The sequence below is a fragment of the Taurulus bubalis genome (assembly GCF_910589615.1).
Source record: "Taurulus bubalis genome assembly, chromosome: 12".
Lineage (NCBI taxonomy): Eukaryota > Metazoa > Chordata > Actinopteri > Perciformes > Cottidae > Taurulus > Taurulus bubalis.
Window position 1 is genome coordinate 22542394 of NC_136600.1, and position 25399 is coordinate 22567792.

The window sequence follows — 25399 nt, forward strand, 5'->3', positions numbered from 1 at the left end:
CTCCATTATATTAGAGGCACATATTGTACGTTTTACTCCACTACATTTGTCTGACAGCAAAACCAGTGAAAACAAAAAACATGAATTAGGTCGCTTCTGATAAAATGAAGGATGAAACGTTCCCTATTGAGTTAAGAATATTCTCCTACTTCTTTAAGATAAATAAACTATTTAAAGGTCCTCTTGGGTCAACTGGAAAATGAATCATCACAAATCTGAAAACGAGGCTGTTTTTCTGAACTCACAAAAAGTTGACTTTTTATACACACGGTTCTCACCGAACGGCGAAGCTACACACATATGATGAGTTTATAGAATATGATGCATTGCTGTAGATTAAATAACCTAATAGTATATGAAGTAGTTTAATTAGCACAATTTTCCACATCTGCAGCAGTAAAATGCATCAGTGCAGTGGTGATCTTAATCCCAAAACATCACAATAAGAAAAACACTGACTGGGACAATTTTGCAGAAGAGTAACTTCACTTTAGAAACCTAAAAATTAAAGTTTTTAATGCAGGACTTGGACATGTATTGGAACATTTTCACAGTGTATTAGTACTTTTACTGAAGTAAAGAATCTGAATACATAGTAGTAGTGGTAGTAGTAATAGTTAGCCATACTATCGTAAACTGGATGATACACCAGTCAGTTATACACTATGGTTAGATAACTGGAGGTCAAACCTTTTATTTTTACCGGAGGCTATGTCTGTATTCAACAGCCACAAATACAACAGAGGGAGACGGAAGACTAAGGCCGATTAGAGCGTCTCTATAAAGGTGATGGGAGGTTTAAATAGCACCAATCATTACATGAAGCCAAGATTAGCTTTACAATCTGGTAAATCAACAGGTAAACAAAACTTGACTCAAACATATCAACATATGAAGAATAGTTAAGTAACAAACGTGTGCAAAGTAATGGGATGTGTATGTTCATAGTGTTGAACTTTGACAGCATCATTGGTTCTGTTTTAATCAGCAATGTCACAATATGTCATATTTCAATTTAAAGACACACTTTGACACACACACACAAACAGTTTGACAATATATGAGTTGAAGAACATGTTTGGCGTGACTCAATATCAAGAGCCATAAAAGGCCATTGTCATAGTATTTATTATTTAGCCGTGGTATCGTGGATGACTTAAAGAGTTGTTGCACTGAAAGGTTTGATATGAGAAAACAAGGTAATAAATTATCCCTATTCAAAGTTGTTGCTTTAGTCCAACTCTGGCCGGTGAGCCTAATTATTATTAATTACCATCATGCAATGTTTGGTTTATGAAAATATATCGTGAACACTTCCTTGACATTTAGTTGGAGCTGAGGGAAAAGGATTGTGAGGCGCTTTCATGACGCCACAGCCGGCGCCCAAAGTGTCCTTTCGGCTCTGTCAAAAGCACAAGACTGCCAGCTGAGAGCTGACCTACAGGGTGTCAGCTCACATTTCCAGAAAACATTGCAGCAACCTGTTTAGGCCAGTGCAATGCTGTTGGTAGTATCAAAACAGATGGTCCCACTGGAGCTGCCTGTTCCTCAGGACGACCACATAGCCGAAGCCTTGAGAGGAAGAGCAATGTACAACAAAACAAGGAGAGGGAGGGAGGACGTCTCTGGTGTATATTACCTATTACCGTATAACTCATTCAAAAGTTCAAAAGAAATTGACATTCGGAAAAAGAGCTTTGAGTGGTCAGAAGGTTAGACAGACGCTATACAAAGTTCATTGACCATTTCACCTTGAAGGGATACATTCAAACGTTGCTGAAATTGACTCCCAGATTCTTACAATTTTACGTAAAACGCTGTATACATAACATCATATAATATATTGTGAATTACCAAATGCATAATCAAAGAAAATAATTGGCAACATTTCTGTCATGTTTTCTGTAAATATTCAAGTTTTCACTACATTACAAGAATTCTCATATTCAAGTGAATTTATAACTCAAACTGTGAAAACAATGGAAATCCAGTCCGGCCTTTCCACACTTATTATGATGTATGATGACTTAATATGTGTTCACGCCTGCGCAGACCCTGTGCAGACATCTGCAGAGATTACAGGGCGAGCATGTCTGTTACGTGAGACGTGCGAGTGAAAAACACGGGGCGGGGGTTTAGTTAATTGTGGTTTGTATTCATTTAATTAAAAATGACAGTGGTCGATGCAGACACACCCCGTTGCACTGCACTCTGCTAATGTTTGTACTCTGTCTAAATTGGCTTTGTGATCTCAGAAACATATTGCAACGTCACATTTGAACATTGCGTTGCATGCCAGGCCCGTGTTCCCGTCTCTCTCGACTGTGTTTACAATCATAGTGATGACACCTGTGCTTGAAAAACTGTAAAATACACGCACTGAACAATGTGTGAGCGAGCCACTCTATTCTATGTTTAGATGTTGTTTCCAGTCAACGTCCTCGGCAAAGGACATCAAGGCAAAGTAGTATACTATCCTCTCTTTTTCCATCTTGCTCTTCTTTTCTCTGAAGGGTTTTTTATCTGTCTGACAGTCACTTTGTTTTGGAAACCCGGTGATCACCACTTGTGGCTATATTTACACAGATTATCCGGAAAAAAAGGTGACAGGTCACCATAAGGAAAGTAAGAGGTGAGATAACACTGGGCCGCGAGCCGAATACTTGTCACCATAATGCATGCATGCAACAAACAGCTCAAGTTCTGAGAGCACGTATACGCACATACTGAAGCAATAAGCAGCAGTCATGATCCGAACACTCACATTTGAATGTGATAAGTTGGAAAGCGTTCAAGTAGTGTGTTTCAGCTGTTAAGAGGAGTTTTTTTTAAAGTTCTGTGCGTGGGTGAACAGACATGTCAACCTCTACTTGATTGATAGTGAGGTGAGGCCCCAGCTTGTTCTGCTTTAAGAAGGCAGTGCGTGTGACTACCGTGTGACTCTCTGCACTCACACTCACATATCCATACCATAACCTTGTAAACAAATCGGAAAAAACAAACTTTTCATGGAAAAAAAGCAAAGTTGCATGGATTTCTTGGAAGTCTGCCTCAAATGACGTCCGTGTAGAATAAATAAGCACGAAATCAAAGCTTTTTATTCAGTCTTTAGACAAACACACTGATACGCTGAGGCCACAGCAGCAGTAGTTTCACACAGTAGTTTGGCTGGAGGAACACAAACAAACTTGAGACTATTGTCAGTTAAGGAGAAAGTTAATTCCATGAACTGGGACTCAAAGGTTTTACTTGTCCAGTCTGTCTGGTAGTAGCTCAAAGTGTCTATTTTTAGTAGGTACAGGGAGGGAGAAGGGGGAGAGAGGGAGGAAAGGAAAACAAGAGAAGCTCCAGACAGACGTGTCATGACAGAATTGGACCTCCAGTTCCACAAATTATGTATATTATATTATATTTGAGGGCAACGTTAACGGAAATCCCTGATCTGTATTGATTGTGTCACTGTGTGCACTGCACTGTGTGTGAGACCACACACCTCCTTGACCGAGCCTTGTAAGCATCAGCCTATAGGAAGAGTGAGGAGAGGAGAGGAGGGGAGGACGGCACCTCTTCTTTACCCTGGAAGAGGGGAGGGAAAAGGGAATCGAGTGGATGAAGAGCATGAGGAGGAGGGAGTGAGGCTCTTCTGCTCTCCCTCTAAGAGCATTAACTGTAGAGTGTTCTGGTAGTGACAGGGCTGTCAGGGTCAGATGGCTGCTCAGCCTGATTAGACCAGCTCACAGCAGATCCTCAGTCCAGAACGCTGCAATGCTACAGCAAGGTAGAGCCACAAGCCGACACGTACAGTACTGACATCGCAGCGGTTACTGAGAGGACAGGAGGGACAGGGGGAGTTCAGAGTTATAGCAGGGCAGCGCAACAGGTTGTTGCACAAAGACTTCATTTTCTGCTGGTTGACCTCCAGACATTTCGGCTTCTAGAGGCAGAAAAAAACAAAAACTAAAAGCAGATTGACTTCTTTTCTGTGCCAAAGAGGGAGAAGAACTGATATTTAGCCTGGGGTTGGCCATGACATTGAATAGCAGGTAAGGACAAACACTTTATAGATCTGCTACTAGATACAGTCATCAAGCTAATTACAGTCGTTCACTGGAACAGAAGACAGGGTTGGCATCGCGTTGCAGACTGTTGCTTCCACACAAATTGTGGTGTGTCATAGAATGAGCTGCTGGTATAGATACAGCTATAAATACAAATGCAGGTTTTCAGCGTCTACAGGGGTTTACTATAACAGGCAGTCAGCTGGTTGTAGGTCAGCACTTACACTGTTGAAGGATTATTGCATGCTTTTGCAGGACTAACTGTGGTTTGTGGATTTTCCTGTTCAGCAGCAAATCTGTCCACTGAGGTAAGAGGGGAAGACTGTATGTTTGCTGTTTCAGAAACAACTCAAATGTAGGCATTTAGCACATCTTCTTTCTTCAGAGTGACTTGTGATTGGAGCTGCTGCACAACACTCTGTAACTTCTGTAGTTGTCAACTAGGAAGGCTGCAGAGGTGAATGTGTAGATGGGATTGATCCTATTTGAGGCTACTACTAACCTGCTGTCTTTACTACTCACCTGCAAGGTTACTGTGATTCACATTGCACGCACTGTAGAAATGTTTGGCAACCTAGCGCGACTCCAAAATAATATTGAGATCCATTTTTGACCCAGCCTGTGACACGGAAACAGCCAGGCGACCAACTGGCGACGCACCTGTTTTTAGAAGATCTGCCTCACAGTTTTAATTTGAAGGACTGCTACCGTTTCGCCATTTTCTCCTCATGCTCCTTATGCTTTCATGTGATGTTTTTGTATTAAGTGACTCGGCTTTAGACGTCAGCTAAATGCTTAAAATCTCTGCACTAGTTGTGAAGAGTTTGTATTAAAATATGTACATGTTTAGATGCTTTGGAGCTTTTTTATTTAGACCTTGTCTGTGACAGCGCCTTCTCTCGTGTAGCTTTGTGTGATGCAACATTTTTGTTTTCATCCTGTGTGTCTCAGCAGAGCTTTGTGCTTGTGTTACATGAGGCTGGTAAAACATAATTGGCATCTTTAAAAAACTCATATAAGTAGTTGTTCTATCAACACTTTGAATTGACTGGATGGAACATTTATGACGTCTATCCTGATTAGTGGTAACAACAGGATAAATTCCTAATTATAGATAGTCAACAACCTGGAATAGACTGTACTGAGTAAGTCGGCATGTGATTATGAAGAGTGTGTGCGTGTGTGTGTGTGTGTGTGTGTTTGTGTTTGTGTGTGTCTGTGTGTGTGTGTATTGTCAGAGCTGAGATGAAGAGGTGAGGAGGGATTACCCAGAGTACTTCTGGACTTTCGCTTATTGTTTTTCTGAATGTTTGAGCACATGAGTGAGAGATAATCAGCATTTGTTTTTCATTTCCTTGGTTAATATGAAATACTTTCCAAATCTAACTATCAGGTGTTAGTGCCAGCCTTTTATGTAAGATTTCAAGAGGTTGATCAGACAAGTTTCTTTTTAAATTATTGCTTGTGAAAACGTAGACTTTTGAAGAAACTGCATTTTTATATCCAGGCAGTGTTCACCCTTTATCCTTTCACAAGACAGAATGCGGTAAATATGTATTTTCTACAAATATACTGAACCGAAAAAGCATATTGCATATTGTCTTTTACATCACAGCATTAAGGGAAATGAACTGTCACAAGACATAATATTATCTTGGCTAAAGGTCATCATTTAAATGTTTTACGCTCAGACTAAATATCAACTTGATATGTATAAACAACAGCTGTTTGCATGACAAAATATGCCAAGTTATATAGCTGTTGATGTATTTTTCACAAAGTAGTGCTCTGATATACATGACTAGCTCTCTCTGAAGTAGAAGTAGCCCTTGAGCTAACCTTCCTTTTTATTCTGATCTATGGTTGGTACTCCATGTGGTCTTTTGTCCCGAAGGCTGAGGAACTGCTCTAAAATGGCATTACTCTTCTATTTTACATCCTCCAGCACATTAAGTATACCATTGGTTTCTGAATATATATATATATATATATATTTTCCCTTCAGACCAAATTTGACTTGGTTGATATTGTGCAGGCTAAGATAATAACATTATCCATATTTTGTGAGCCTGCATCTGACATTTCCCAGTTTTCTTGTCTATTTAATGCAAGTAGAACCACTTTTGTGCATCGTTCAGTGACTCCATACGGTGGCAGTTTACTCATTGTGTGAGTACATGTCCAAGCAAATCAGAATCAGGACTTACTTGCAAACATCAGCAGTCTTGAATATGTGCATAAGCTAGTGGCCTTGATATTTGGCAGACTTTGGTTTGTTATTTTAATATTTCATTCAAAATAAATTACAAGGACCAACACATTTTCAAAAGTCCACTTAGGTTCACAAGTAATAGACAGATCTGACCTCTAAAATAAAATGTATAATGCTATAAATGTGTTTTGTGGATTCAATGTCAAATCTTTTAAAATCTGTATATGCACAAGTTAATGTGTGTGTTTGTCTCTGTGCATCAGCCAAACAGCTTCCCTCCTGTTGGCCTCCATATTACTGAAGGCTGTCATTATAGCCATACAGTATGGGCTGATTTTGCAGAACACTGGAACAAAGGCTGAATTATTGAAATTTGATTTGTACCCATTATAATAATTGTATTTCTGAAAGTTATATATTTGAAGAGTGACATTTCATTTGTATTTTTTTGTCATTTAGAACTGCTGGTTGATGGAGTTTGTGCGGCGGAGTGGTGACTACTGCCACGCCCAACACATTTAGAGCCTATCTGGGATGAAGCTGCACCATGCAGTCCTGTGGCCCTGAAGCCTGAAAGACCATTGGCCCTCGCCCTGTGAACCAGCAAGCTCATGGGGTAACACGTGGAGCTTCGACACTGGAAGCTAACGGGAGTCAGAAGGAAACAGAGAGCTACTGAGAGACAAAGAGCGAAAGAGAGGACTGAAGCAGTGACGATCAAAGACAACAAAAAAACAGAGAGAAACTGTATCTTCCTGGACTACTGTGAACGGATGGAGTAAAACTGTACTCAAGACAACAGGACATCGCAATTGGGAAAATACCATAAAGGCTAAAAACAGTATCCCAACAGGAAGTTCAACAAGAGACAAGAAGTCCAGAGTCCAGAACACAGCAGCTACCTGCTACAGCCGGAGCTAAAGGTGAGAGGTGACTGGTCACCTGAGCGTGACTAAATATGGTTCTGCACCAACACTTTTTAACTCCTGTATATTACTGACTTGGTTATTGGATTCTGATGGTCAATGTGAGCTGAAATCAGCGTTTGGTTTACCTTGAAATATTTATTGTATTCTTATTACAAGAATGCTTTCATGTTCCAGCCCTTGCATAGAAATGCACCACGCTCCCCATTTTCAGAACTAGTTCATGTTTCTTTTGGAGGTTTTAGCACAGTAATAACTCAGATGAAATGTCCTTCTCTGAAAATAATGCATTGACAAACTGCACACAATATTTAAAAATACAACCAGTGCCATTGCAACTGGAAAGGGGAGTGGCCTGATGTGCTTCTCCTGTGTTCTTGGGTGTTCCTTGAGTCGGACGATAAAGTCATCACTGTCTTTGTTTATAGCATGTATAGACAATGATATCACATAAATAGTTCTTATTAATACTCAAACTAATACAGTGTGAGTGTATGGCTCAGTAAATGTACTTATCGGCCCCTTTCACAGCAGCCAGTTTGACAGTCAAAGCAAAGTAAACACAGGTGTAATTGATCAGACTGATTATGGCCCAGCTGTATTTATTGAGTCACAGTCACTCCAGTGAGCCAATATGCACAATACCAGGGTCCTGGTCCAACAGGGATGTAATTAATGGCATTAAAACTACACCTGTGTTTACCCTGCAACGTAACGTCATAATGGCTGCTGTGAAAAGGGACTATAGATAGAGGTGTGAGTTGTGATTTTAAACATTTTCAGTAATGGAAATCAGCCATCGTTCGTTTCATCATTTACACCTGTGCTTTTCCTACTGTGAAATGTGAAATGCCTTCCACGAAATGGTTTAAAGATACAGTAGTGATGTTTCATGGAAAAGTTATTTCGAAAAATCTGAGTTAGCAAATGTCTAACAAGCTTCAAAACGTGCCTCAAATATTTGACATCATGTTCAATTTTTTGTTATAAACTGAACATTTTTCCCCGACATTAAAAGGGCAGAGGTGAACCCGGGATATCAAAGATCATGCTGGCCAACATGAACCGGCCAGCTCCAGTTGAACTGTGCCACAAGAACATGAGATTCCTCATCACGCACAACCCCACAGACAGCACACTCAGTTCCTTCATAGAGGTAGGAGACATGTGTGTTGACAGACCGGTACACTGAAAGATGACGTACACAAGCATATGCCTCGTATATAAACTGCATGTTCTTTTTTCCCCCGATGACAGGCAAACATTTTTATTATTGAATTGATCTACGTGTTTTGGCTTAGTTGTTAAAATGATCTCCTACCACTGTCGTCACTCTCAGGATCTGAAGCGCTTCGGTGCCACCACAGTTGTTCGCGTCTGTGATATCACCTATGACAAAACCCCGTTGGAGAAAGACGGCATCACTGTGGTGGTGAGCGCACACACACACACACACACACACACACACACACACACACACACACACACACACCTTAGTATGACAAAACCACCAAAACAGAGTGCCAGAAGTACTGTAACTTCTGCTTTTCTTTCAGGATTGGCCGTTTGATGATGGAGCCCCGCCCCCAAGTAAGCTGGTGGATGATTGGTTGAGTCTGCTGAAAAATAAGTTTCAGGAGGAGCCAGGATGCTGCGTGGCAGTTCATTGTGTGGCTGGACTGGGGAGGTGAGAGACACATCAAAACAAAACGAAAATTGCATTATTCTTGTATAGTTTGCAATTGAACTGAATCCAATACACACACACATACACACACACACACACACACACACACACACACACACACACACACACACACACACACACACACACACACACACAACAGGGATTAACATGCAGAGAAAGTTTCATGTTTCTGGTGAAACTAGGTCAGACTGGTTGGATCACAGTCACACTGTGGTAATTGTCCGATCCATATGATAATAATGTACACAAACAAACATAATAATAATAACAAAAATAAAATCAGAAGCCTTTGGCTGTAGGCATTGATCTCTCTTTACGTGTTGGACACAAATTTACAGATTCTAGTTTACAGTAGCTGATCGTTCTGTCACACGGCATTACTGAAGCCTTCATTTAGATGTGGATAAACTGTCGTTACTTTACTCAGACACCAGTCTCAAGAGACGTGGATGTGACTCAGTGTGTGTTTGTGTGTCTATGCATGCATACAGGGCTCCTGTGATGGTTGCTCTGGCTCTGATAGAGAGTGGGATGAAGTATGAAGATGCTATTCAACTCATCAGACAGTGAGTACATATTTATATCCTACAACCTCATCATGCAGAAAAGACACGTATCAAACACATATACAATATGGAACAAAAACAAGCACCTATTCAGATGTGTATGCATTGTACACCAGAATGATTTTTGTAATACATGGATTAGGAAATCATCTTTTCACACCACAACCACAATTCATGCACTTGAACGTTTCTTTCTTTGGTGCCATCTGGTGGTGGTATCGAAGAAGGCAATGTGGCAGAGAGGAACGAGTGAATTATTATTGTGCAATAAGAGTAATCTCCCATCCTACATTGAGTCTCTATGTGTGTTTCAGGAAGCGGCGTGGAGCCATCAACAGTAAACAGCTAACCTATCTGGAGAAATATCGATCCAAGCACAGACTCCGCTTCAAAGACTCTCATGCACACAAGAACAAATGTTGCACAATGTGAACACACACACACACACACACACACACACACACACACACACACACAATCTTGTGGTCCTCGACAAATGCTCTCAGGAAACCAACCGTACAAGCCTTGTGTCACCGTCACAAAACACTAAATTTGCTTTTTTAGAACGCATCATTGTTCCCCTTTGTTTGGGATGATCTCTTGATTCATTTATTGGAATGTTTGCTTCAAGATAGATTTGAGATTCGAGATATAGTTTACAGTGAAGAAAGATATGGCAAAGGTGGGCGAGGGAAAGAAAATCATGTGTTCAGGCTTGGGAATCGCGTTGAAATATAAAAATACAACAAATCCATAGTGTGCTTCTATACGGGAACATCTAGAAAGATTTGGTGTAACTGATCTATGATATACCTGATGTATTGGCCTTCAAAACCTTAAGTCATACCGGATATTTTGTGAAAATACCATTGAATTAATATTTATTTTTTTACAGATATTCAATAAGTTTAAACTTCACCATAATCACGGTATAACATGACATGCAGTATTTCTGTGAGTGTTCCTTTGAAATTGTTTTATGGCATGGAAAACATTTTTTAACACTTTTTAAACATGAGCCAAAACCATAACCCACTGAAACAAAGGATTGTTTTAGCAGCGTAGTGTCTATACTCTAAGATGATCCTTTCTTTTACTATATTCCTGTTGGTGTCTGTTCTCAGTGTAACTGCAGATATAAGGGCTCATTTTCAATCTTGGCATTTTCTGCCATTTGTCGACGATCAGAATTAAAATCCACTTCTAAATTGCTAGATGAAGCAATTTGGTATACATAAAGCCTTCATTTGCTTTTGTTACAGTCACAGCATTACTTCATTGTGCTCAAGTTTTTATTCAAGTGTTTACATATCAGTGTGTGCATTATATTATGCTCTGTTTACCGACACCCACAGAAGGAAACACAGAAGGCTGATTTGAATACAGGTTTAAAGTACATATGTATTATAAAAAAAGGAATTGTTAATAATTTAACAGTAATGATACATTACACACATTCTAAAATGACGGAGAGATGTAAACTAGTTGTAAATAATATTTAATGACATATCTCCTCTATTCTCCGAAAGGTCAGGGTAAACCCCTCTAATACATTGACTCCAAAGGGTTGCAAAGAAATTAAAATCATTGCAGGTATGACAAATGTTTTCTTTTTTTTATGTTTGTGCGTCAGGGAGTAACTTTCATTTCATCAGCTGTATATGAACCAGTCTCTCAGTTTTAATCCATGGATTGTAATATGGGTAAATTGAGATATTGGTCAAATCCTAGCACAAATAATGCTGGGCATAATTTAGACTAGATTACAGTATCGTACACATATCTTCTCGTGGGGTGGAATCTACTTATTCATTTGTATTGATCCTGAATGAGGCATGTAACCATTGGCTTCATTTTTTGCCGACGATAGAGCATACACTTTTTATGGATTAGGCAATTGCTTGTGATTGTCTCCTCACCATCTGATGTCATGAACAACAATTTGTAAGAAAGAAATGAAAGCAAAGGGTGTACAATTGAAGTAAAGAAGGAGAGAGAAAAGATAATCTACCATCTTTACCTGAAAGTTTAACAGATTGGCTACAGTTGACTTCATGGATATGTGTGTGTTTATTTTGTAGTCTTTAGCCATTGTTTATCATTGGGACTGGCCTGAGCTGACACTTTTTTAATGTAAAAACAAATGCTGTAAATGTCTGTATGTCTGTAAATTATTGCACTGTTAAATAAAGGTTTTATCATTGTCCCAAAATAGGTGTTCATTAATCTGTCTGTTTTAATGTGCCAGTATGACCCCCGGTTTGGACCCATATTAAATTCCATTTTGCTCGAAATTATCAAACAAAAAGCAGTTGTCAGACATCTAATATGACTATACAGGAGGAAGCATATACATTTCCACCTAAACCAAAACAAATTACATTTCTTGCGAGTGGAGGAAACATAGATTAGGTAGATATAGTATCAACATATGAGAACAAAAACAAATACACACTTACATTCCTATATAGTATAACTTTCCATCAACTCCTGTACCTCATTAAATGCATCGTAGTTAGATCTCATTGATCTAACCATGAGTTTGCAAGTGCTTGCGCTGCCTTATAGGAAGGAGATCTTTAAGGCCTCAAATGATAATTCAGTCTACTCGCCACCTAGAGGCCACCTCTCCTGGTTTTGAAATAATACAATTAAAATGTTAATAGGAGCTATTGTGTCTATAATCTGCTATCAAAAACGGTATCATGCCTGTTATGTGTCTCTATTTTTATGAAAATAATTTAGCTTCACTTTAGTAATATTGCAATGCATTCTTAAGATTCCAAATTCTGTATTTGTAAAAGTAAATGTGCATTTAGTAAATGAGAATCTCTTTGCTGTACTTAGATCTCATACATTTTTCAGTCATAATTTAGTTATTATCCTGTAAAATTAACTTAAATTTTGTTGAGGTTTTTTACAGTCCCCCATTACTTGCAATGTGTGTTATACAACCTGTGTTTGACATGCTTTGTATTTGTCGCACCGTGCAACCGCCATCAATTAGAACAAGTATTACTCTGAGACACACTGTATTACTCCAATTGTCAACCTATTAAAGATGTTTGTTAAATAAATCCTTGTCTCTAATTTGTTTCTTTGAAAAACATCTGAATGAGTAGTAATTCGCTTCTCAACCGCAGTACAGTCCTCCCGCCACAGAGGGCGCTGCCATCCCAGCTGTAGAGTCACTGAGTCCACTTCCGCTGCATGGAAGGACTCATGTGGCAGATTCGACAGAAATTTCAATGTGCGCAATATAAAATTAAGCTCTAAAATCCGAATTTAGTTATTATATTTAGCCGTACGATGTCTCAAATCCATCAATAAATTAGTTTTCCTTTGTTGTTCGGACGTTGGAGAATGGACGCTGAAAAAGCAGGTGAGGCGTTTGGCTCGCTTTAACTCGAATATGTTTGTCGGGTCTTCACGTTAGTTTGGGCCAAATCAAAATAAACGGATGTTAAGTATTAAACGTGTGCTGATTTTCAGAGGGTTTTAGTTGCTATCCTCACTGTGGACAGTGTTTACAGATGTTCTGTTGATGTGAAGTAATCTACAGAGAGTGGTCTGTCGTGGTCGACAGTTAACTAAATGCACAAAGTGTCAGTTCACCGTTATATCGATGTTCAAAAAGAAATGTATGATACAATATCGACGAGAGATTGTGCAACTTATTTAAAAAGGAAATGCATTACCACATCACTCATTACTAACGCTAGACCATATGTTCATTGTTTTATAATAAAGATTTTGGTTAATTTCACGAAAAAGAAAAGCCTCATATCTCTGTTAAAACATTAATAACTGCTGATGAATTTGTCTGTCAGATGCGGCTGTTAATTCAAGCTGTCCCATGTTATGAATTAACATACATGTATATTACATCCACTTGAAGAAAAAAATGCAAATACATTGTTGATCAATATATAACTAGCCCTATTGCGTAATAATATACCTACTTTTAAATGAGCTCTGTTAGATGTGGACTGTGAAACAATTTTAAAGATTTTTTTTATCAAAATGTTGTCTACAAAACATAAATGTCATCCTCCATTACCTATCACTAAACTGCATAAAAGCAACAGCATATTCATTCCCTTTAATTTTCACTTTTTTTCCACGTATGTGCATGTGCAATATAGAAATACATTTGAATAAAAGAAAATGGGGATCAACAATTTCAACACTGACATCTACACAAACAACCACCAACAAATTCAAAACATAAACATAAGTCTGTCATGCCAAATACAGTCTGTCTGGAATATCAAGATGAGGAAATGGGGTATAATTACTCAAAATAATAATAATTTGTTGCTTAAAGCATGCAAATGTCGTCAATCTCTCTCTCACACAATATTCTGTATGTTTCCCTCCGCCACCTTTCTTCGTCTCTCCCCAGCTGGTTCTGTGTTTATGTGTCGGCTCTGCAACCTCTTCTCTCCCAGTCGCGCCCAGCTGCTGGTCCATTGCTCCACTCTGCACACCAAGCAGGAGCCTCCTGATGACATCATCATCGCTCTGCAGCCTCTTGCAGGGGAGCCTGTGGAGAAGTTGGCAGGTAAGATTAGCGAGTCATTGCCAAAATTACTATCACAAAATCTTGTAACAAAAACAACAACAACCCACACATGTTATTTCATAGTAAATATTACTACGTTCACGAATTTGGGGATGAACTGAACTTTGTTGTATACTGTTATTTTAAATGAAAAGCACCCAGTGTTATCTTATCTGTTCTGCTGTCTCGGTGACACACAGAGAGCCCAGTGAAGCGGAAACGAGGACGACCGAAAGGCTCGACCAAGAAGACCTGCATAGATTTGACAGAGAGCCGATCTAATGTTCAAAGAGAAGAAGAAAGGAATACGGAGGAGGGAGACAAACAATGTAGCTCAGCACAAGGTGGTACTTTTGCCATTTATATGTATCCCATAATTTTTTTTTTGCGGAAGATAGGATAAGATGCTTGCTTAGTTTATTTAATATATCTTTATATAAGTTGATATCTTCAAGTCTATAAACTTGTCAAAAATGACAAGCATGAAATCGTGAATATCACCTTGCTGGCCGAGTTATAACAGACAGTTCAACTGACAACAAACACAAATACAAGTACTGTCAGTGTTTTGGGCAAATGGCTTTTGCCTGGTTGGTAATCTAACTTTTGTTAACGGCATTTAAGCAATGAGTTCTATTTCTCTTAAATTAAATTAGTGTTTGTATTGTGTCTGCAACACAAACTGTGTTTCCTGCTCTGGCCTGACTCTTTCCCCCCTCTGCTAGGAGAAAGCAATGACAGGATATTGGGGCTTGAATGTAGAGACTGCCATCGCTCGTTCAGCAACAGACGACAGATCCGCAAACACATCTGCCTGAGAGAAGAAGAGGAGGAGGAAGACGAAGAGGAGAATGGTGAAGAGTGAAACAAATCAGCAATAGTAAAGTTAACATGTGCCAAAGAGGCATTCAAAGTTGGGCTGACCTGAGGGAGCATGTTTGGAATTATCCTTACTATCGAGTATTATAGATTATTAAATACCTCTGCGTTAACTACAGATGTTGGAAACTACGGATGTACAGAAGAATATCATTTACATACATGTATTATACTTGCCAATGCAGGTGATTGTGGTTAACAGACATAATTATTATTGACAGGAAGCAACTGTGAGGCAGCAGAAATCAAGGGTGCTGGGAGTCTGGGTCCTGGGATAGCAGATCCAAACCAAACGCAACAAAACCCAGCAAAACCAGGACTCATGAGAGAAAAAGGTTAGTTTAAGTTCAGGACATGGTTTCTTCAAATGTATTCTTCCCATTAGGGTCACTTAAATGCTGGCTTTAAAATGACTGCTGAATGTTATCTGTGATGAATTGTAAAAGACGAATGATCCTCGCGGTCTGACCCTTCCGTCTTCTGTGCTTGTAGATGCGGGCAGCTTCAGACACCCGAGAACCAATCGGAGCCGCACCTCCAAAGAAGGAGGCCGAGCAACGGGAAACAAAAAGTCGGTCATCAGTGTTGTTCTGACGGAAGATGAAACACTTCCAGGTTCGTCTTCAAGATGTTTTTTTTTGTGCTAGCTTTTATGCTTTGGCTAACAACTGAGTCGACTGCAAAAGGATACATATTTATAATTATTTAATTCAACAGGTGTTTCTAAAATGGTTCCAGTAGAGGACAATTCAGCAGAGACGGAGTCTTCGGCCATCCAACCTCAGGTAACAAATACACAGAAGCATTCACCCAAATAATGAAATGTATGTCTCATTTACCTCTAGTTTGAATTTGATTTGCCCAGGTTCTGAGATGCATACCTCCATCCCACAACTTTACATATTTGTTGTGTCCCAGTGACTGATTGTAGTGCACAGACTTTTTTTGTAAGCAGTTTCTACCAAAGAGATCATTTATAAAAACTGTCGACAGCTTCTTGTGTCGTGGTCCTACTGACCTCCGTTTAAATAATAACTTTAGGATGTAGGCTCAAAAGCCAAAAAAGATGCGTTTCTGTGATACAATGTTGCTGTATGTGTGTGCTTTAGATGATCTAATATGTATTTGATTCAAATTGATCTATAAATCCCAATATGACATGGGTTTCTTTATTTTTATTTTTTCTGGGTGGTCAGCAGTCTGCAAGTGAAGACCTTGCAAGTGAAGCCACTACCTGCGAGGGTTCCCCTAAAACAGATCAGCAGCCAAGGTAACGTAATGGAAAATGTCCATCTCTTAATGCATTCAATATCATACATAATTGATGGTCATGATGACGGATAGTCCGTAAGCTTGATTCAGGCATGCATAACGATGTAACAGCCCTGCTAGCTTGTACTATCAATGTTATCTCCTGTCAGCAGTGGGATCCCTTTGTCAACAACAACAGCAGCAGCAGCCAGCAGAGGCTTCCAGGAATATTCTATCAAGCAAGATGCTACAAAGTACTGTAGGAATATTTTGTATTCAATATATTAACATTGATTTAATTTGATAGTATTTGTAGCTCTGCAGGTTTAGTGTAGCTGAATGCTTCTATGTAAACTACAAGCTCCACACTACTGTAAATAAATCTGCTTCTTATCTAACAATCTGTTGTAAATGAGTTGTTGGACTTGTTGAATGTTTTCTTTTTCTGTTTAGCCTAAAGCCAGTCGAAGAAGTTTGTTTATTTTATGAGCAATGCCACAATAGCAACTACAATGATATTGGTCATCTGCTAAATGTCATATTGTTACTCTCTGTCTCCCAGTTTACTTCAGAGCCAGTTGAAGATCTTTGCCTGTGAGTTCTGTCACAAGATCTTTAAATTCAGACACTCTCTGATGGCCCACCTCAGGACGCACACCCAGGAGAAACCTTTCCAGTGTCCACACTGTGACTACGCATCAGCCATTAAAGGTACATCTGGGCTCACTAGAGAAACTGCTATCGAGACCACACCGAAATTTCAGCTTGGATTATTAAAAGTGAGACTGAATCAAGATGGTAAAGTTACAATTTGTAGGATTTTATTTTTCAAATGTGCCTTTATGATAATCAAGGATGCTGACAGGAGGGGATGGTGACAGTTCCCAAATAATTTATGTCTCTATTTGTAGGATTTCATGAGATTACAGTATCTTCCAAATTATTCTCATGACACAAGTTTTTTGTTGATAAATGTTGATTTTGTGGTCTGCAATTACTCTAGCAGATACATCCTTATGGCAGGCCACGGTTATGCACATTTCCAGTTAGTGAATGCATGCTCATAATTGCAGAAGAGTATTGCCCATAGAATCCAGTAGAGAGCGGTGCCTGTGTGAGTTAAAACAATGGTGGCAAACAAGTAACACAACATTATTGGAAGGATAAGTATTTGTAAAGCAGAGCAGGGTAACTTCTGCAATACCCTAAATAACACAATTATAAAACTTGCAGTTACAAACTAATTAAAATTCCCATAAAGGCTGCTTACTGTCTGCGTTTCCCTTCAAAGCCAACCTGAATGTTCACCTGAGGAAGCACACAGGAGAGAAGTTCAGCTGCCAGCACTGTACTTTCAACTGCCTCAGCCCGGGACACCTCAAGGTACTTGGATTACTTTTCTCTTTTTTTTTTTACTGTTTTTGATATTATAAGTTACATTATGATATCCTTAGTATAATTTGTATTAACATGTGATCTCTGTTTAATTTCTGTTTTTTTACATCCAGCTCGATTAGATCCATGTTCAGGTTGCAGCTGCTCTGTTTTTTTCTGGTTGCAGCAGTAATTCTGTGTTTCTGGTCTTGCAGGTCCACATCGAGCGAGTCCATCTGAAGGTGAAGCAGCACTGCAGCTTCTGTGAGAAAAAGTACTCCGATGTAAAGAACTTGCTGAAACACATAGAGAAGCGACATAACCTGAAGGACCCGGCTGTCCACCAGAGTTACCAACAACTAAGGTTTGAGCGACATTATCTACATTATTTGACATTCCTGTCAGCTTTCAGACACACCTGCCCTTCTAATCTGTTTGTCTTGTTCAGGTTGAAGACCCGTCAGGGCCTCAGACAGCTCCTCTACCACTGTCCCACCTGTAACCGGCGCTTTAAGAACCAGCTGGAGCGGGAGCGTCACCTGTTGGTCCACGGCCCCCAACGACCCTTCGCCTGCCTAATCTGTGATCACGCTGCGACAAAGATGGCCGCTCTCGCTGCTCACGTCAGGAAGCACCTCTTCCTATACATGTGCTGTGTGTGTGACGGGACGTTTGTCAGCTCTCAGAGACTGAGGAGTCACTTGAAAGAGTCACACCAGGAGCTTGACCAGGAGCAGGCCTTCACGGACTGTATCAACAACAGCTACTATCTGATACAGCCTGGAGGAGGCATGTGGGGGGATGAGGAGAGGGAAGATACAGAGACGGGGATGAAGGGAGATCCAAGGATAGAGCAGGAGGGTGAAGACGAGAGGATGGGGGAGGAGGGTAGAAGAAATGGTGTCGGAGTGGAGGAGTGCCGAGATGGGGAAGTGGAGCAGCCGAAAGTAGCAGCAAGCGAAGATAAGGAGCAAGAGGAAGAACAAGCTAAATCTCAGGGTGAAAGAGCAGAAGATGTGGAGGGGAAAGAAGGAGAATTGGAAACCGGAAGTAAACAGCAAGGTTCCCAAGAGCGGCTCCATCAAGTTATTTCTACAGAAACCACAACTTCCTCTGACAGACTGGATGAAGCAACAGCTGAGGAACAGCTACAGGACAACACGGCAGATGCATGCACCCCTGCAGCCGGAGATGATACACACACTTTTGTGTCACCCGAGAGCAGTCACACCCCTCTGTTGGAGATTAGGACTCAAGAAAACACACACCCAGCTGAGGAGAACACACAGACGCCTTTGTCGTCGGCGCCATCTGGGGAAGATCGTCAAACTCCACATTCAGAAAGTGTATGTCAATCAGAGGTATTTAAGAACGGCGATAATGTCAGCTTTAATTTAAGTATTTGCCAATTATTATCTCAATCATTTTGGCTTAGTTTGTCTTATTTTGTCCAACCAACAATCCAAAACCAAAAGATATTTCGTCCTGATACTAAGAATTTCACATTTCAGAGGCTCACACAAGAGAATGTTGGAAAATTATATTCAAAAATGATTAAGTGACTATCAAAAGTTGATCAATTAATCGACTAAATGTCAGCAGTAAAAAAGGAACAATTAATACATTGCAATACTCTTATTTTGGCATTAGCAGACAGATCTATCTGAATTATGTTTCACATGATTATCCATCCAAAATAAAGTTATTCTGCATGTATAGAAAAGGCGATGACAGGCAATTATTGCTCTCAATATGATGTATGATGTAGATTTTATTATTTAATCAGACTACATATTACATATTATATACTCAGGAATTCAACTTAAAATAATCGTTTCATCTTGCTCCCGGCAGTCTGACATGTTCTTTGTTTTCTGCCGGTAGGTGTCGGAGGTTCTCCATCAGAGTGCGTTCCAGCAGGTGATCTCATCACTTCTGAAGACTCGGCTCAGTACGGAGTCTTTCCAGCGGCTCAGGAAAATTTACGGAGACCTGGAATGTCAATACTGTGGTGAGGAAGATGATGAAACCCCCTTGAGCAGGCTGGTTTTGTTTTGTCCTTTGTCCATTTTCTTTTATATTATTGCTATTTATTCCTTAGTTTTTTTTTGTTTATCTGGTTTGAGTGTTTATTAGTGTCCTTTTGTTTTGCTGCACAGGTAAACTGTTCTGGTACAAAGTCCACTATAACGTCCATGTACGCACACACACCAAGGAGCACTCGCACTACTGTTCAAAGTGCAGCTACTCGTCCATCACCAAGAGCTCTTTGAAGCGACACCAGATCCAGAAGCACAGCGGTTTGCTGCTGCCTTGTTCAAATCCGGGCTGTAAATACACCACACCTGACAAATACAAACTTCAGGCCCATATGAGGACACACCAGCAACAGGTAACCAGCCTTCACCTGGAAAAATAACAATAAATCACCGTCATGTTTTTGTCTGAGGAAATCATTTACTTTTTTCCATTAATTCTGTAAGATATGCCAACATTGACTATTGATTTATTTTGGTGAGATTTGTCTTAATGCCTTTATCTTGTTGCTGCACACAGGGGAAGAGTGTGACGTGTCCTGTCTGCCAGCACAGCTGTCAAGAGCACAGACTAAAACACCACATCAAAACATCGCACCCTGGTAAAGAATACATATGTATATCTGAAGACATGGACAAAACACACACATTAATGTTTGTTTCAAATCTGTCACACCTGACTGAAGTAAATAGCTCGTCACATAGCCACGTTTAATACAATTTCCAAGGTTGCGGTTTCATTTTGTGCGTTTGTGTTTGCGTGCATGTGTCGGACAGACACACTACCTTCGCAGGGCAAAGGACTGATGGTTCAACGTGCAGAGAAGTGCCCCTACTGTGACTCCTACTTCTTAAAGAACAGCAGTGACTTTCAGCGGCACATCTGGGCCCACCAAGGTGTGACATTCCTCTTCTTTGGACACAGGAAAACACATACTTCTACATATGTGGTTGCTCAACACAAACCATGTCTCCATTAGCTGTGAGGAAGTGACTTGTTAGTCTACTCCTCTTCCTGTCAGTCCCTTCTTAGACACTTCCTTTCCTGGATGAGCCATTGAAGTGCATCTGTCCAGAAGCTGAGGAAGCTGGCAGACATTAATCCAGCACAGGTGCTGATGAAGCCAAATTACAAAATAAAAACACTGCAATGCATACATAGCATGCACTTTTGTAGCTGGTTTTGTTATTTTATTAAACGGCAGATAATGTAATTACTATTAAACATAACTTTATTATCAAAAGGTACCGTAAACGTCGGGTTACGAGCCGCTACTACCTTCGGTCAGTGTCCCCGTTAGCTCCCGCTGTAGCCAGCTGGGGCTCCTGCTAGCGCTCCGTTACTTCCCAGCTAACTTCCGCTAGCTCCCCGAAAACCACCGAAGGTTGCGGGACCAGGCAAGACACCCGACCTGGGCAGAGTGGACGCGGGCAGTAGCAGCAGCCGCGGCCGGTAGCTAGCAGTGCTGCTATTAGCTTGCTACAGCGGGGACACTGACCAGCCGTAGGCGCGGCTCGTAACCCGACGTTTATGGTATATCTTATCGTGGCCACTCGCCTTCACTCAACATCGTGCATGTCCAACACTTCGTCTAATACCATCTTGTTTCTTCACACTCGTATATCCTTTAACTCTGATAGTATTTTTAGTATTTTTTAGGAGCTTTTAGTTGCCGTCTCACGTGGTTAAACCTTTGTACACACTTGTGTCCATGTTTGTAGGTCTGAAGCCATACGTCTGCAGCGTGTGTGACTATGCAGGCCGCAGTCGGAGTAACCTGAAGACTCACATGAACCGACACAACACGGAGAGACGTCACCTCTGTGATCTGTGCGGTAAAAAGTTCAAATCGAAGGTCACGCTCAAAAGCCACAGACTAAGCCACTCTGATGAAGGTACATATCATATTCTGTGTTTTATTATCCATGTTATAATTAATTATTCTGCTTGACTAGAAGAATTTGAGGACAAAGCGATGATATATATATGATATAGATGATATAATACACGCACAATTGGTATTTGGTTTGTTTAGGGAAGCGGTTTCAATGTTCAGAGTGTGACTTCACCTCGGTCTCCAAACCTTCCTTGCTCAGACACATGGAGCAACATGCTGAGTTCAAGGTCAGAATAAACACACAAGTGTCACTCATGATGTCAATGATTGACAAGTTGTTTAGAAAAATCCGTTCAAATATCAAATGTATTCCTGTCGTATAGATGTATCATTGGCATTAACTTTTTGTCTATCGTTGTAGCCGTTTCGCTGTGCCCACTGCCACTACTCCTGTAACATCGCTGGGCCCCTGAAGCGACACTACAACATGAAACACCCAGATCAGAAATATGAGAATGCCGGACCTGGAGTGCCGAACCCTGATGCTCTGAAGCAGCAAGGTCTGAGCTCTGCTCTCACACTGTCTAGACTTTTCATTGAAGATGACCTTAAGCCTGTAGCAGCACAGCACAAAAGGCGTATTCAGCTGCATGATGTAACGTTGTGTGTGTGTGTGTGTGTGTGTGTGTTTAGGTGGTATGAAGTGTCCTGAATGTGAGTTTGTTTATGGTACCAAGTGGGAGCTGAACCGCCACCTGAAGAGCAAGCATAGCCTGAAAGTGGTGGAAGGCACCTGGGAGGTAAACAGCTCACACATGAACAGACGAGATATGTTGAAAATAGGCATTGGGTCATTTTTAGCCACGAGAGATGTGGCTCTGAGGTAAACCTGCTATAAATCAACATGTTTGCATTATTTTTTTGAACATGTTTGCATGCCTAGCGTTAAGCTCAAAGCACACTGAGCTGCTAGCACGGATGGAGTCTCTTTGTCTTGTTTCTCACCCAATCTCTTGCCATTTAAAATCATATTTCTGATTTATAAACTTAAAAACTGTTGCTCAAATATCCCAAATCAGAATCCCTCTGGGAAAACTTGCTGGCTCGACTGACAGCATGTACCATACGCACCAATTGTTTTCATTCAACACAGCATCAATATTTTTAGGATTAATAGTGTGTATGAATATCCAGGTGGGGGAGACAGTAGAAGCCCAGTTCGTGCCCGTGGAGGATGAAGAGCAGCTGACTGAAGTATCTGTCACATCCCTGCCGGACACTGGTAACAACATCATCACTAGTGATACACATACAGAGAAACCAAACATTTTGTATTATTTCTTTCCTTTGGGGAAGTGCTTGCATATGTACCACGTCATAATTACAATAAATGTGTCTTTTATGTTCAGTTGATATCCAGCAGATCACTGAATTCACTTCAGAGACTCACAACGCCGTCACCTCGATGGTCGCCATGGCTCCAGGCACTGTTACTGTTGTACAACAGGTAAACGGCAGCACATCACATACTCTGGAAATTATGAGCGTTTACAACAAAATGTTGACGGTAAGTTGTGGCTGAAGTTGCAGGTGGCCGACGAGCAGGAGGTCGGCGAGTGCACAAACCAGCTGATGGTGGTGAATGCAGACGGGGATCTAACTGGTAACCAGGTGATGGTTGTGGAGGACGCACACGGCCTGGAGGCTCTGACAGTCCTCACTCAGGGAGAAAACACCCACCACTATATCGTCTACGTCCAGGAACACACTGTAGAAATTAACTAGTAATGCTAGCAACATCTGCTGAGTCATCAGTGTTGAGGGGATCAGTGTCAGCAGATCTGTTTAGTAACATGAAATGTACCAATGGGCAATGCATGCATTCAGGATTTTGTGAATGTTTCCATCTCATCATTAAGAATTTCCTTCATCAGATTTATTTTTCAATCACTTCATAATTATGAAAACCAAGAGTGCAATAATTGTTTGTGTGATTATGCGTCATATTTTGTACTTGCAAAGTATATTTAAATAAACCCTTGTCGATGCACTGGAGTGGCTTCATTGTTGGTAAAAGTTTTTTTTTTGGCATTATAATTTCTTAAATATGTGCTACAGTCATTATATTATGACCCACATTTGTGACAATATGATGTGAGACAAAGCAACAATGTTTAAGTCATTATCTTTACAAAGAGGGGTCTTACAACTCTGCAGGTGTTGTTTAGGCCTTGAATCATAGAGTTGGAAAAACTCTGAGGCGGCTGGACAAGGCATTTTTGGGGAATCGTGATCAAATTAAATTATTATTCTGATCATATTGGGCTCTTAGTTCTTAGTTTATTTTTCTGTTCCTTCACATTGCCGCTTTTAATTATCATCTGAACACATGAGACATACAAGTTTTTGGGGCTAAAGACTCTGGTTTCGCTGTCCACATTTCTCTTTTTGGAGAACGCCATGTGAAATAACTTCTCTCACTCGCATACTTTTCCGCCTGTTCGGCCTCTTGTCCAGTCTCTCGCTCAAGCCGCGACACTTATCCAAATATGCACATGTGATTGGCCGAGTAGCATCACGTGATGTGATTTACATGCATGTAATTGGTCGCTGAACGAGTGCCGTAAAGGCGGGAAAAGCTGTGCCGGTTAACATATAAGCGCTCTGTCAACATTTAATAATTCTCAATTATGGAAGCCAACTTTCTATAACAACAAGTTCACACGTAAGATGGAGCTAGAAACAGGCTTTTTAAAAAAAAATTTTTTACATGAATTACCTTTTTTTTTTTTTTACATTTAGTTTTGCAGTGAAATTAAACTAAGGTTGATAATAATAATATTATTATAAATAATATAAATATTAAATAAATAATAATTATATTAATAACGCTGGAAATGCTGTTGTGTTATTGAAAAAGTGTGTTGCCATAGTTACGTGTAAACTGTCAAATTAGTTCGTTTTGAATGATTCTGTATCATTCAGCCAGAGAGATTGCAAAGGAACAGCCAGGAAAACTAAAGGAAATAACTTAAGTATCTACAGTAAATATGATCTTTTTCCTTGAAAGTTAGCTAGAGTAATGCGACAGTGAACTGTTGAGAAAGCGGATCAGAGCTCTTAGCTTTGTAAATATCTCTCGATCTGACCTTGATTGTCGGTGGAAGTGTGTGCTATATTTGTGAAGATTTGGCATATTCATGCTAGCACCAACTTGAAGAAAAAGGTTTACCCAGCTTAGCTAACTTACTTTGCTTATCATACATGCTGTGTGAAACTCATTCGTCAAATGTTCACCCATAAGAACCCGGACCCATTTCTCCTTAAAGGAAAATTATGGGGGACATAAAACAGATTAAATATACCAAATAGAACACATTTCTGACATTTGTTTTCAAAATAGTGTAAAATATCTGAAATGTTACATATATGTCACATTGGGCATTATTGGGAATTGGTATTAATAATTTCATTAATATAGCATGCTTTTTTTGTTTAACATGCATTGGATTGAACAATATAAAATGTGTTAGCTAAATACCATTGAATCAGCCAAATTAACTCAGCAGATTATAATGTTTTTTGTATTGTGACCTATATGTCACATCAGGTTTTTCGTGACATTTTTAGGCTAAATTCCCGATGTGACGTATGTGCCACTACGATATTTATCTGATTTGTTTTATATCATTCTCTTCAAGAAATGTGCTCAAAGCAAGAGCAGCTGCAGTTCCTGCTAGAGATGCAGCAGCTCCAGGAACAGGTGCAGGACATGCAGCTGCAGCAGGTGAGCGTCTCACGAGTGCTTAAAGCGACGAACCACCTTCACTATTAGTTGAACTTGAACATCAATGAGTTACTGAGTTGTGTTCAGATCAGGGTGATGGAGCTGCTGCAGGAGAAGCATGAGCTGCAGCAGGCACTGTGGGTGCAGAAGGAGGAGGAGCAGCGCTGCAGGAGGAGGAAGTGCAGGTGCAGGAGGAGGAG

General features: G+C 40.2%; 2 protein-coding genes across 4 annotated transcripts; both read left to right on the plus strand.

Annotated features, from left to right (window-relative positions):
- Positions 1–3618: 3618 nt before the first annotated feature.
- On the plus strand, positions 3619–11676 carry LOC306744878 (protein tyrosine phosphatase type IVA 3). 3 transcript variants are annotated; one of them, XM_079227577.1, is made up of 7 exons: positions 3619–4043; positions 6730–7193; positions 8215–8352; positions 8536–8628; positions 8753–8883; positions 9396–9470; positions 9785–11676. In XM_079227577.1, the coding sequence occupies exons 3-7, from the start codon at positions 8245–8247 to the stop codon at positions 9900–9902; spliced, it is 525 nt and encodes a 174-aa protein (XP_079083703.1). In that variant the 5' UTR covers positions 3619–4043; positions 6730–7193; positions 8215–8244; the 3' UTR covers positions 9903–11676. The 3 variants fall into 3 exon arrangements, with proteins under 3 accessions (XP_079083703.1, XP_079083705.1, XP_079083704.1); XM_079227579.1 differs by having other exon boundaries at positions 8220–8352; XM_079227578.1 differs by having other exon boundaries at positions 3619–3778.
- A 1157-nt stretch (positions 11677–12833) lies between these two features.
- On the plus strand, positions 12834–23467 carry zfat (zinc finger and AT hook domain containing; the record flags this gene model as incomplete). Its single annotated transcript, XM_079227363.1, has 23 exons — positions 12834–12852; positions 13876–14034; positions 14235–14381; positions 14760–14888; positions 15406–15528; positions 15631–15698; positions 16110–16183; positions 16338–16418; positions 16727–16875; positions 17456–17547; positions 17754–17902; positions 17987–18884; positions 19423–19549; positions 19698–19930; positions 20095–20176; positions 20352–20471; positions 21297–21470; positions 21611–21699; positions 21834–21972; positions 22106–22212; positions 22607–22694; positions 22822–22919; positions 23003–23467. 23 exons carry the CDS (start codon positions 12834–12836, stop codon positions 23195–23197), a joined length of 3540 nt encoding a protein of 1179 aa, XP_079083489.1. The 3' UTR covers positions 23198–23467.
- Between the last annotated feature and the right edge of the window lie 1932 nt (positions 23468–25399).

Excerpts from the sequence above, each read along its gene's own strand:
- LOC306744878 (XM_079227577.1), top strand. The coding sequence starts at position 8,245 with ATGCTGGCCAACATGAACCGGCCAGCTCCAGTTGAACTGTGCCACAAG. Across the intron at positions 8,629-8,752 it reads AAGACGGCATCACTGTGGTG|GATTGGCCGTTTGATGATGG; the intron begins GTGAGCGCACAC and ends CTTTTCTTTCAG. Across the intron at positions 8,884-9,395 it reads TGTGTGGCTGGACTGGGGAG|GGCTCCTGTGATGGTTGCTC; the intron begins GTGAGAGACACA and ends GCATGCATACAG.